Here is a 14872-nt window from a genome sequence, read left to right as displayed (position 1 = left end):
CCTGGCACTAATAAGAACAAACTTTGAAAATTCAATGAAATCGTTCCAGTAGTTTTTGAGTCTCTAGGGCAGAAACTTACGGACATTCTTTTTTATCTTTGAAAGCATTGTTAAACAACTTGGAATCATTTCCAGTTCTTTCTCTTTGGAGTAATTTTAAAAAATAAGTTAAATTGTAAATTATAATTTGATGATGATTCATTTTCTTGTTCCTACCATTAGATCAAGGTTCCGTAGTACATATGTATTATTGTAACAATCATAATACGCAAGGCCGGCCCTGAACCAAATGTAGACGTCTAGGCAGGTGATCAGTGATCACTGTAATGAATAATATTCGAATGATTTATATTTTTATGTAGCGCCGTTTACATGAAAAATATTCTCAAGGGGAATGTGTTAGGACTGTGGACAGTAGGTATTATCAGTGTTTTGGTGCCTTGGCAACTTGGTACTGGCGAGGCCGGCCCTGATACTACGGTTTCAGGGAACAATTTTGTTTTAAATAGATTACACACCCCTGGTAACTCTATGTAATGTTAGCTGATATTTTTAATATGCCTCTATCAAAATATACATTTGTACTGATTAAACATTTTAGCAGTGCATATTTTGATATTTTTTACTTGTTTGTTTTTGTTTCTATGTCTAATGTATATTCTTTTCTCTCGTTAACTTATATAATCTTATAATTCTCATTTCTTTACATTTTATTCTAATACTGTCAATAACCGTCATGTGTTCCAAATAAATATATAGAATTGTAAAATGGCATTGAAGTACCTACGTGAAGTCAGTTTGTCAAATTCCTCTGACTTCGAATTTGATTTATAATAATTATATTTGATTCTGTCGAATCCTTAGGACGGACTAACCCATATTAAAAAAGTTAATTTTAAAACCAAATTTAATAGATGTGTATTGCCGTAAGGACATGTACCTAATATTTTATATAAAATAGCATCGAAAATTTCGTTGTAACCCATTTGTAACCTCTCTTTCTGTTATACGATTTGTTGGTGAGAAAGAAAGACAGGTTTCAATAATCCAACATTTTGTTTTATAATATTAACTTCTTTATCATAACAGTCAACTGTTTACTTGAAAGATTGCTGACCCATTTCGGGGTGACCTAAATCGGTTGACTGCAATTTCACTGTCAACTGAGCTGAACTGTTAAAAAAACTATCGGAAATGTGCTGGTATGTGAGTATTTATTTCAAACTGGAAAGTAGGTACCTACGTGTTTACTTTATCGCTGTCGACAGTTCAATGTACGATAACAGATTGAGAGGCTAATCTGGTATATGTGTCACCTGCATCATCTGTCTGGGAAGATTACATTATTTAAGTAAGTTCTTACCTGATAAGTGTGTATTCTGCATTTATCAGGTAATTATTTACCTGTGAGGGTATTTATGTTATGTCATTGGATATTTTAAGTTTGGGAGCTTTACCGAAGTAAGTAACAAACACAGATCTCGGTGGGGTGCAGGGAATTAGTTCAGCCTCTTTGGTAGTCAGCTATTTTCCAAAATTTCTATATTATATCTTATATCCTATCACCCATCATCTAGCCTTTGTATATATATCCCGCTTACCCTTGGAAACATTAAAGCATCCCATTATTTACGAGTAGTATGTAAGAGAGTTGATGTGTTTTTTAGTTTCTTTGAATACATATATGTCTTTTTTATATATCTCGCGTGTCCTTGGAAATAAAGATCCCATTATTTACGAGAACTATTTAAGAGAGTTTGGCTAGCATTACACTTGCAAGTTTTTTCGTAAATTTACGACTTCTAGCCAATGGGCATCTTGCATTTTGAAAATCCAATGCGCCCATTGGCTAGAAGTCGTAAATTTACGAAAAAACTTACAAGTGTAATGCTAGCCTTAGAGTGAGTTTTTTTTGTTTCTTTGTACATATCCCGCTTATTTTTGGAAATATTAAAGCATCCCATTATTCATGACAACTATGTTAAGAGAGTTTTTTTGTTTCTTTTTATATATCCCGCTTATTTTTGGAAATATTAAAGCATACCATTATTCACGACAACTATGTAAGAGAGTTTTTTTGTTTCTTTTTATATATTCCGTTTATTTTTGGAAATATTAAAGCATCCCATTATTTACGAGAACCATGTAATAGAGTTTTTTTGTTTTTTTGTATATATCCCGCTTATTTTTGGAAATATTAATCATCCAATTATTTACGAAAATTACGAGAAAGAGTTTTTTGAAGTGCCTCCACCTAAAGACCTTAAGATTCTGAAGATCGGTGAGTTAAAGAAAACTATAAATACGCGACTATATTCAAACTACATCATCTCTTTAGACAAAAGAATTATAAATTTAGTCAATAACGCATGAAATAAACTGTTATCGGTGAATTAAAGAAGACCTTAAATACGCGACTATATTCAAACTACATCACCTCTTTAGGCAGAAATATTATAAGTTTAGTCAATAACGCATGTAATAAACTGTTATCTGTGAATTAAAGAAAACCTTTAATATGTGACTATATTCAAACTACATCATCTCTTTAGGCAGAAATATTTTTAATTTAGTCAATAACGCATGAAATAAACTGTTATCAATGAATTAAAGAACTATAAAACTTCTGCGATGGGCTATAATGAAAATACATGAGATAACTCCTTACTCAGGCAGTTAGTTAGTCAACAATACAACAACACAAATAACTCCTTCTCTAGCTTGATAGATAAATATAATCCCAACTATCTAAGTTTAGTATTGATCCGAGGAGTGCGAAGCGACAATAATTAGTTAGGCTAATCGCTAAAGTTGTGGTTGCTAAATTTTCGAGTAGCTTTTGATTTCCCTCAGATTGGGTTGCCTGGATACAGCCTTTTGCTTTGTAGATTTGGCCACTCGAGCAAGAGAGCTTTACTTCATTTTACGTTAATCCTTTTCAAGCTTTTAACGTTGTGTTGCATACATTTTACGTAGAGATTTTTCTGAGATAATCTTGAGATAGTTAATCGTAGTTATTTTGTTAAACTGGTATTCAATAGTAAAATTCTTCATGTATAATGTGATGTGTAATAAATATCAAGGATTTTAACGCAGTTGATTGAAGGATTTCAAAAATAATTAAATTTAGCTAAAAAAAAATTTTTCACAAGTTTGCTTTATTGTTTGCTATTAGAGTGTGTATTTACATAACTTTGTTCTTAATTGAAAAAGTAATAAGTGCGGGTATATTAGATGCACGGATACTATTAAATTATGAATATGCAAGGAACAATTCATATGAGTGGATGCAGCTCATATTCCCACGGCGGGATTTGTCGAAGGAGGGAAAAGAAAGTGGTTTTCCAGGTTATATAAAAAATATCCATTATTATTGCTACCCATTTTTAAATCTCGTTATTGTATTTGTTTTACTTATCTTGGTTAATTCATTTCATAAGCGAAGCTCTAGATTTGGAACAATATTTAAAAATCAATTACCATCGATTTTCGTACTTGTTTTATTTATTTTCCCGTCAATAAATAATAAACGAACAGTTAAAATTAATTTGGTTTACTAAAACGGGCATCAAATAATGCAAATACGCAAGAAATCTTAAAAGAAAAAGCCCACCCTTATTTTGTAACATTCTTTTGTTCCAAACATATTTTCTCATCAAAGAAAACCATTCATTATTCCTAAATTACTATGGAAAATCTGTTTTGTGATTTGTGATTCCTTTTTGTGTATTTTTTTAACATTTTTTGTAAAATTAATTGTTAGTGTAAATCGAGTCGGAAGTTGAATTTTTTTGTCGAATTTGAAAAAAAATAGGTCGCTAGGTGGTTAATATCAGCTGTTAAATGTTTTTTAAAATACATCGAATCGTAGATATTGCTCCAAACCAAATTTGTTTGTCGTAAAAATAAGGAAAAAAAGTTGAAATGCTAGATCAAAAAACAAAAAGTTTGTTTTTGGTTTTCTGCTTCAGTTTCCCGTTTGTACTAAGAGTTTCCGGACACTATGTATAATAGTCGATAAAAACACCACTAACAAGTATTTTAGACGAACGGTATCAAACTGAGAATCCCAAAATACTTGTTTTTTAGATTTGAGCATTTCGGTTGTCATATTAACAAAAAAAGCTGATATTATTTTACCCCCTAGCGACCAATTTTATTCAAATTAGACATAAAAATTCCAAATTTGGACTTTATTTATACGAAAACGAAAGCTCAAATGAAAAAGTTGTACCACAAAATCGATTCCAAATGTGATGTATACTCACCATTTTACCACTTGTCCGATGAGTTTTGGAACATCGAGTAAAACCGTTTGTTTTGTTCCAGATTCCTGGAACTAGGGAGGCCCTTTTGACGCCCCGCAGCGCCCGGGGCATCTCGGCCAGCAGGAGGCCTGCGGCCCTCAGCAAGGGGAGGCCGGAGCCCAAACCTCCCTTGCCACAGGTAACAATCACCCCTGTCTTATCCTTCCCCTCCCCATTCCTTAATTTGAGGAGGCCACTTCCCCTGCCTCCTGGTAGTGGGACTCAAGAATAATAATATTCTAAACGTAATAATCAATAACTTCAAACGAACAACAGTAACTAGGTTTGTTGCCTAACATTACTCGAAGCAAAATAATTCCCTTAAATCATAGTGGTTGCCCATAATGACAGTGATTGCCCATTTTAGTGATTCAATAAAAAATCTTATTAAAACAACCTGAAGATGGTTCACACTAATATATTTGTCAATGATAATTTAAGAACGGATTGCTTCGGAGAATATGAACAATTCTTCAAATTTCGAAGTTTATTTTCAAGTTATGTGAAAGATTTTTTCAAGTTCTGTTATTATTCGAGTTCTGTCAAGCAATTAGCCTATAATGATATAATAACAGAACTTGAATAGGACTTTATTTAGTTATTCAATTAATTGGTCAGTTCCTATTGAACTAATAGAGACATCTGTTAAGATTTTTGTGAAATATTTACATACGTCAGTGAGAAAAGGACAATAAAAGTGAGAGTGGGTAATCATATATTTACGTAAATATGCAAAATACTATTTTAATGGTTAATATTTTGGTAAACTTGTCGAATTCCGCTGCATGCAAAGGTTATTTAAAAAACAACACTTGATATCGAATGGAGACAACTATTTAGGTCGGAGGTTTAATAAACATGCACGAAATAGGTTTTCATGGTTTAGTTTGGGTTATTTCAATAATTTGTGCATAATTCCTAACCTTCAAACCTAACTTTGATTGAGAAAAAATGGAACTTTATGCATCTTTTACCATCTCCCACCACATAAAGAGTTATTTCTTGTAATAATTAGGTTGAAACCAAGTGCTGTTGATATTTTTTTGCCTGTTAAGCGTGCAGCGGAATTCGACAAGACTAATAATATTTTATTTTTATTCTCAAACCAGTTTTTGGCTACATAAAAATGACCTTTAAACCAGTGGCAGCTCATGACTTTTGGGTGTACTAGATTGCTAATATTAAAAAAATACTATTAAGGTAAATATTAGTGAAGGGACTACTCGAACGAAAAAATTGAATAAATCCTGTTCCAGTCAACTAAAAAGCTACCTACTAATTGCTTACTAAAGCGGTCTGTCCGCGTAGTGCCAGTGGGTACAAATTCTACTAGACGTTCTAGTTACTATTTACTATAATATGATTGCCTTCAGATTCAACAAAAGCAGCAATAATGTTAAAAAAACATTGTTATATGCATTCACGGTGTCATTACCAAATCAGCTGGAAGGAACGACTCCGAAGCCAATATAATATCGCCTGCAGAATTATATTTGGATACAAAAGATATATCAACCCATCGACGATGTTTACGGAACTAGGACTGAATGGATTTGCCGGGCTGTCGAGACTCCAGGTCACTGGAGCCAGGATGTGGCTAATGGCCTCCGACAACACGGTGGTGACTGCACCAAGCGCTATTCCTGAGTGTGCGCTGGGCCCGAACTCACTCAAGACCATGCCCTAAATAATTGTTTATTTTTATATTTACTTGTATTTTTATAAATTCATTGTCTATTATTCTATCAATATGATTAACTGTATGGAGTTGTACTAACCTCCCCACATCCTGGAATAAAAATTACTATTGTTATTAAATACTGGCACAGTGTTGACAAGCCATAGGGAACGATTTTGCATTGATTTTGGGCTTATCCCTGTTTTACCCTGCCAATAAAGACGATAAGTTGGTGACCATTTGTACAGAATACAATGTTGTTTTCGTACAGGCGCCAGTCAGTAAGATGGATTCTCTACGCTCTGACGACAGTCCTCCCGGCACACCAGACGGGCTGGGACAGGGGCGGGTGCGCGAGGCGGGCTACAGGCGGCGTCTGGACGCCTACAGGCGCGCGCATCACGACCAGGCGGCCCTGGTGGCCAGGCTGCAGGCCAAGGTAACTATAACCTACTCTTTTCTGGTGGTCACTCCAGAGTGACCACCAGAAGAAAAAACTATTATATAGCCAGCTATTTCATCTGTCCGGAATAATTAATGGGAAATACCTTAAAAGTCGGTCTTGAAAGTCACACATCGTTAAATATACTAATTTTGGTTTGTGTGCATCTGTCGGTAACTCTGATTCGGTGAACCCTTGAACTCGGATTTACTATGAATTTAAGTGTCCTTTTTAAAATTGGAACTGACTGTGTGAAAAATTCAGGCATGCGATAAAGTAGCTACCTTCCTGTACCTATACCTACGTAATATATTTGAACAGAAATTTATTTCAATTTTCTTATTTAAAGTTGGAATTATAATATTCCTTGATTTATCACGGGTTCGCGAGTTAGAATACCAAAAATGAAAAATATAATATATTCCATAAGTAACTAGTTAATAAAAACCATCATGCCGTTTCTCGCAGGGGTAGGCAAAGAGGATGCACCGCCAAACTACTCTGTATTGACACACACTTCTTGCTTCATTCACATCACACATTATCCCATTCAGACTCTTGAAATAGTCTGATTCAAGTATTAGGTTCACTTGATCGTGCTTTGTCTTCCTCGGGCGTCCCCGACTATGTTTAATACTTCTTTTATTCCTCTACCGGAGGCTAAGGTTTAAAAACTTTTTACCAACAAACACGCATGTACTTAAAAACATGATATATCATCCTCCACAACTAGAACACACCATTTTTTAAACGTATGTACACACTTTTTGAGTACGTACATACCTTACATTACCTACGTGTGTAACTTTTGGTAGTAGCCGACAATTAGAGATTGTGATTGTCACACCATGGATACCATGTAAAAAAATAGTTCTGGCATCCTGCTTCAGACAAAAGCCCTCTTTAATTTCTTCTCCCTTAAGAGCTTCTAATTCTTGGAGCTTAGTAGTATGTAATAAAACAAAACCTTAATATTGATACGCAGCTCATGTTTCAAATCTTGTAGGTGCTTCAATACAAGAAGCGCTGCACGGATCTCGAAGACCACATGATGGAGACGCCCTCGCAACCTGACACCTACAGGGCCCCCAAGTGCCCCGGGGTGAGTGGAGCGCCCCCCTCAATGGGGGGGAGCTGCCCACCCTCGGGCGTCTCCTCGGCACTGGAGCAGGCACAGCAGCACCTACGGGAGGCCAGGGAGGAGAGGATACATGATCTGGAGACAGCATTGAGAAGGCTGGATGAAGAGAGAAGGAAGTAAGAAATAAGTTTTGAAATTGATGAATTTATCTTGAAGATGCTTGGAAATTATTTATTAAACTATTGCAATTAAAAATACATAACCACACCTCAATAAAAACTTACACATATTCACACAATAAAATTATCAAAAAAGCATGGATCACACCTGGCCTACTAAAATGTATAAGAAAAAGAGACAAGCTCCATCAGCAAGTAAAAAACTATCCATACGACCTTTCCTTAAAACTATTTTACAAAAATTATAGAAACATCTGCTCCAATCTTACTAAATCGGCCAAACAAAATTACTACAGATCTAAAATTCATCAATCCAATAATAATCCAAAACTTCTCTGGCAAATAATTAAAGAAATCACCTACACAAATCAAAACAAAGCAAACCCATTGGAAGAAATCAACACAGAGAACGGCACACTCTCGCTCAACAAAAACGTACATCAACTAATTAACTACACAAACAACTTTTTTGCAAACATAGGCTCGAACTTAGCGAATAAAATAACCAAACCCCAACACTATAACCCAAAAATAAACAAACACCCAAATCCACAAAGGTTTAAATTTGCTCTAAAACAAATCACTAAACAAGAACTAATACTAATATTTTCTAAATTCAAACCAACATCTTCATCTGGTAGTGATGAAATCACAATGAAAACATTAAAATTTATACAAGATGAAATTACCGAACCGATACTCTTTCTAATAAACAAATCTATTACGGAAAGCAGATTTCCATCACAACTCAAAATAGGGACTATTACACCAATCTTTAAATCAGGAAATCGTACAGATATCAATAACTACAGACCAATCACAATCCTGAACACATTATCTAAAATCTTAGAAATAACAGTTAAAACTCAACTCATCGATTACCTAGAATCAAATAAACTATTATCACCAAAACAATTTGGTTTCAGAAAAAATCTAGGAACATCCAACGCCATAGCTTTAGTAATTGAATATATTAAAAATTCTCTAGATTCACATAAAAAATGCATTGGAGTATTTCTCGACCTTTCTAAAGCCTTCGACACAATAAATCACCAACATCTTTTTGAAAAACTAGTTAACATAGGGATCACTGATAATGAACTGATATTCTTTAAAAGCTACATGGGAAATAGAAAGCAAACTGTGAAACTTAACAACATAACCAGTGAGTGTATTGATGTCAAATGCGGGGTGCCTCAAGGAAGTATTCTGGGTCCGATTCTGTTCCTAATATACATTAATGATCTATGCCACATAGAATGTGACGGAGAAATCATAAGTTTTGCGGATGATACTGTTCTCCTTATAAATGGGAATAATTGGACAGAAACATTTAAGAAAGCAGAAGACACACTAAACAGGATTAAAAAATGGCTAGACTACTATTCACTTACACTAAATGCTAATAAAACCAAATTCATCACTTTCAAAATAAAAAATACAAAAAACTCTGAAGAAAACCATAACTTGAAAATTCATAGCCCGCATCACTTAAATGAGCATTGTAATTGTCCCTCATTAGAAAATGTTGACCATATAACGTATCTAGGTCTAAAAATAGATGGGAATTTAAAATGGACCAATCACATTAGCTATTTAGATAATAAAATTAAAAAACTTAGTTATTTTTTCAAAACTATCAGGAATGTGCTCATTAAAAAAGACTTAATCAAAATCTACATGGCTCTCTGCCAATCACTGTTAGAATACGGTATTATCGGATGGGGCAGTGCAAATAAAAACATACTAAATCCACTTATCAAATCTCAAAAAGCCATAATGAAAATTATACTGAAAGTTCCTGTAAGAACTAGCACTAACGAAATCTTCACCAATCTTAACATCATGTCTATTAAACAACTATATTCTAAAACTATACTCATTTACATTCATAAACACAAAACACAAGAAATAACAACAAACACGTACAATAGAAACACTAGATCTCATAATCAAAAACTTATCCAACAAATAATTACAAATACAACTTTTGGGCAAAAAAGCTTCTTATATCACAGTATTAAACTCTACAACAAAATACCACTCACACTCAAAAACCTCAACACTTTAACATTTAAATCTGAAATAAAAAGCTGGATACTTAACATAGGTAGATCTGAAATAGAAAATTTACTGAAATCAAACACAGACTAAAACAGAATCAACTGAACTATACCAAAAAACAGTACCTTACTTATTTTAAAATTACTTAAAAAAAATATATATACTACATTATACTTTGTTGTAATATTAATTTCTTATAATTAAATTATAATATGTAAATGACATCCTCAGCACGGGAGATCCCAGTGAGGATATCATTATATCTATGTGTTAATAAGAAAAGAAGACAATAAATCATTATTATTATTATTATTATCTGAAAGTTGATCTAAAATCTTGAAAAGACAAACCTTTCATATGAGCTTTACAGCGGTGAGGGTTTTGAAGCTATGGGCCAAAACGGTTCAAAACTTCTTTCTCCATTATGAAATTTTCAATAGAATTGAAAAGCTTTAATTGTTTTACTTTTTAAATTTATATGTGAGCACTGCACAACAGTCCCATCTGCTCCCAACCGTCTGGACTCAGTGTGAGTATGGCATCCCCAATTGGGGTATGTTGCAAGGCTCAATGTAGTGGGGAGGGGAAGGAAGTACCTGGCTATTTAGATCTGGTCATCGAACACGGCCAAAGCCATTTCAAGCAAAGTTTCTATTCTGAATGGTGGTCTTTCACCAGGGCGATACTGAAAGTATCTTCTACTCTTGCTGCAATTAAAATATATATCATTGTAAATTAATAAATTGTGAAATAACAAAAATCATTAAAATAAAATTTACTTACGCATGCCAGGATTTGATCCTTTATCTCCGGAATCATAGCCAAGGATTAATTGTTACATATTACTATTGCAGTATAAGTTAATTGGGTTATAACTGTTTGTAACTCCCGGTATCTCACTGATAGATAATAATGGAGCTTGGACAGCTATTAGGCCAGTGTCCTTAATTAACAGGCGGTAGTAATGATTCTTGCCCCCCTTGGCCCTGCAATCCCTTGGGCTAGCAATCGTATTTATCTATGTCTCAATCCACGCATTATCAACAGCTCTGCTGTTACCAGTGCCATCTATGAATAACCTCTTAAATTTACTCTATATCTAGGATACCACAGTAACCAGATCTGAATAGTTCTTCCCCAATCACCATTATTAACTTCACCTATGTATGTAGGTACTTCTTTTTCCTTCACCTCAGAACATTCCTCAGGTGAAGCCATTGGCTATATAGCTTTGGAAAATGTGACTCTTACGAGATGTTACATTAAAAAAAGCCTAACTATAATCAAACCATTCCATTATATATTATCTCCAGTGCTGTCATAAATTTGACCCATTTCATTGATGGAAAAGGATGCTCAATTAAAAGTAATCTTGTACAAACAATAAAATAAACTCTCCGTAATTGTAAAACCAAACACAAGATCGAATTGAAAAAAAACCTGCTAAACAGACAAACCTTGTGCTTCACTCCATTAATTACTTCCCTGTTAATTTAAAACATATTCTTTGTGTTTTAGATGTGAAAAGTTCGTCCAAATCAACTGTTCTCTCCGTGAGCAGCTGGAAGAATCTCATCAAATCAACGAGGCTCTCACCAACGACCTCCAGAAACTGACAACCGACTGGGAGGGGCTTCGCGAAGAAATGATTATCAAGGAAGATGAGTGGAAGGATGAAGAACAGGTGAAAATTAAATACTTTTCCGTTCAACAGTGTTTTTTACACGCGAAAAAAACACTTTTTTTAATTTTTTTTTTTAAATTTTCTTTATTCATAAAAATATATTAGGATACAGGTTTTTTACATGCTTTTCGACTACCACACTAGACACATGTCCGTATTATGGTAGTCGAAATGTGTGTATAATTATATACATGTAATACATGATTCATTCAGTAGTAAAATAGGTATAGGTTAAATAGGTTTAACTGAAAATAAGAAAGCGATGAAAATAAAGATAAATTAAATAATTATTTTAAAAAGAAATTTTAAACAGAATTAAAATGAAAAAAAAGAATAATAAAGCAAATGAACTTATTTAATGATGTCAGGTATTCTTTAAAATAGTTCTTTCCCTTCATAAATAACCAATACTGAATATATAATATTATGTACATGATCACATACAGGAAAGGAATTGGAGTAGGTGAATCTTGTAAACATAAAGATAAAAATAAAAATAAGGTAGGATACAAATAAAAATAATAGATAATGCTAGGGATAATAGAAAATAAAAATAAAAATAATCGCATCAGCGTAATATAAAGTTTTTGTTGAAAGTTAATTTAGAGATAAAATTTTTACTCGAAAAATAAGAACACTATTAAGTTGTAAGGCATTCTTTATAATATTTCCTTCCTTGAGCAAATAACCAGTTCTGTACACTAATGGCATAAAGATCATCAGTTTTCGATGTCTTAATATCAATACTCAATAAGTTGAACATTTTAGGCGCTATATAAGAGAACTGTCGCTGGGCGAAGGCTGTTTTTGTTGGAGGAATTTTACATTTTTGGTGTGTTGAGTAGCGGGTGCAAATATTGTGTTGAGTTTTGAGTGTTAAATCATTTTTCCTTATGTGTATAAGAATTGTCTTAACGTATAATTGTCTAATGTCTAGGATTGCGAATTTTTTAAAAAGTGGGTCTGAAGGGTGAGATGGGTGACATTATATAATCCTTAGTAGCAGTTTTTGAATTAAGATCATGGGATTAATAATTGAAGCTGCACAGCCTCCCCATCCCACGATACCGTATGTAGCTATTGATTGGAAAAGTGCAAAATATATGCATCTCATTGTTTGAAGGTTCAGGATTGATCTGAGAGAGAGAAATATATAGCACAATTTGCGGAGTCTTTTTGTTTATTGGCTTAGGAGAGTAAAAAAAATCCCCCATATACAGATATCCTAGACAAAGATGGCAAACTTATTAATGATCAACCAAAAAAAGAACTCCAAATTATACGCATTATTACTGGCAGAATATTTCGGAAATTTCAAAATGGACCCTCCTATAGTTTGGATGTATTTAGCGTCCAACGGCTTTACTTTTAGGGGTAGACTTTTGACCCTGAAATTTCAGACCTAATTTCAGTCTGGAATCTTTAGTAATATACTAAAACTGAAAGCAATGTGTAGGTAGGTACCTTTGACAGTGGTATTGCTCCATGACCAAAGGTAGGCTGTGCATCGTGTTTCAAGTTCGGGTACTTATTAATAATTGCGTATTGAATTTTTGAAAACGATCATTGCATTATGATCATCCACTGATTGAATGCATCTATTTTAGTTTTTATAATTTTTTTCATTGTTCATTTTTATAAATGTAGAAATAGCTTTTCAGCCTTCATGGAATGTACACCAATGCTATTTCAATCTCAAGTCGTTATGGAAAAATAAAATTATAAGATTTAACTACCCATGTTAATGACAGACCTTACGTCATTCCTCATTATTTGACATCACAAAATGAGAGAGGTTTTTGTGTCGCACCAATATGCACTGTTGACGGTCTCCGTGGTTGAGTGGTTACGATCTTTGGCTATGAACCCGTAGGAAGCGGGTTCGAATCCTGACACGATCAAGTAAATTTTATTTGATTAATTTGTTCCATTTTACATTTTATTCATTTAAAATAATATATAAGTATGTTCCAGAGTGGTAGATACTTTCAGTATGTATCACCCTGGTGAAAGACCACCATTCAGAATCTCAACTTGATTGAAAAGGCTTTAACTATGTTTCTTCCAAGCCAGGTAGTTCCCCACCTTCATCTTCCCGAACTAATTCCCCTACCCGTTACTTTCAGTCTCACAACATACAACATACCCCAATTGGGGATATCATAATCTCACCGGCTCTAAACGGTTGGGAGCAGTTTGGACCCTTGTGCGATACTCACAAAAAATGTAAATTTTCAAAATGTAATAAAAATGACAAGCACATTTCATTGGTTCCCAGGCATTCAACGACTACTACACTACCGAGCACAACCGTCTGCTGACCCTGTGGAGGGATGTAGTTTCCGTCAAGCGCCTGTTTGCTGAGATGCAGTCAGCCACTGACCGGGACCTCAACAAGATTAAGAACGAGATGGACAGCACTTGCAGGGAGCTCCAGTCTGTGTCATGCAGCGCCGCCGCCACTGCAACTGCCACCAGCAGCAGTGTAAGCCCTATTTAAATTTTCCATTTTGTTTTTTGCCAGTTAGATGCTGATTCTAAGGACAGGTGTTTAACAGAATTTGAACAATTCATGCAATATCAAAGTTTTTAAGTTTTGTTAATGTTCTATTCAAATTCTAATATTATATCAGTATTAACCTATTGAACGCGTTAATTTGCTCCTTTTTATCTAAACCCGTACGCGGTACATATTTTTAAATACCTATGCACGCAATTAAATGTCAAATTATAGCATTCTGGCATGATTTATTGGACTATATAGACAGAACAGATTATTCTCCACAATATGATAACAAATCCTCGTGTGTCAACACTCTTAGATGTTTATAAAAACAAAATCATAAAATTTCATACAAAGACGTACCGTATCTTTTGAATGTGGTCCCGCCATTCACTCAGCGTGTGTGTTCTTTGGCCACTGCGTTCATGGACACAAGTGGAACACCATGAGCACTTATCATTTTTTGTTATGAAAACTTTTTCTAAAACTGGACACTTAAATTTTGTCACTTAATATAATAAAAAAATTGAACTAACGCCATCCGTTGACAAAATTGTAAACTATAGCACTCGAAGGTGCAAAGAGGCTCGCTTGATTATCGATGTTTTTTAATAAAATACAATTTTATTTTTGAGAAATTCTTGTAGATGTCAGCATCGTGATAGTTCTACGAATATTCAAGCGAGCGGGAAATAAATTTATGTCAAAAGACCGCTGGAATATCGGCATTCAAAGTTTCCGTATTAACTGTTGATACAGCCGCGTGTGAGTATGGAATTTTGCCGTATCAACAGTTGATACGGCCGCGTGCAAAAAGTTAATGAAACAACTGGTCAATAATGATAAAATAGCAGAACTTGAAAATAACCTTTACAGAACTTCAAAATTATCATAAAAATAATATGAATCTGTCCCAAGTCTGTTTAAGCTTTTA

The 14872-nt window shown here is 34.1% G+C and overlaps 1 protein-coding gene across 1 annotated transcript in view; it reads left to right on the top strand.

Moving 5' to 3' along the window:
• Window positions 1–14872, top strand: part of Root (ciliary rootlet coiled-coil, rootletin) — an 89929-nt gene that overhangs the window by 29950 nt on the left and 45107 nt on the right. Inside the window, exons 2-6 of the mRNA XM_089639582.1 lie at window positions 4330–4446; window positions 6257–6424; window positions 7434–7684; window positions 11270–11435; window positions 13714–13920. Of these exons, the coding sequence (XP_089495708.1) occupies window positions 6272–6424; window positions 7434–7684; window positions 11270–11435; window positions 13714–13920 (777 nt within the window). The 5' untranslated portion in view covers window positions 4330–4446; window positions 6257–6271. The remainder of the gene's footprint in view (window positions 1–4329; window positions 4447–6256; window positions 6425–7433; window positions 7685–11269; window positions 11436–13713; window positions 13921–14872) is intronic.

This window comes from Hesperophylax consimilis, chromosome 14 (assembly GCF_061612785.1).
Source record: "Hesperophylax consimilis isolate HC1 chromosome 14, BYU_Hcon_1.0, whole genome shotgun sequence".
Lineage (NCBI taxonomy): Eukaryota > Metazoa > Arthropoda > Insecta > Trichoptera > Limnephilidae > Hesperophylax > Hesperophylax consimilis.
The sequence above is the reverse complement of the archived record's forward strand: the minus strand, read 5'-3'. Positions and strand labels throughout refer to the sequence as shown.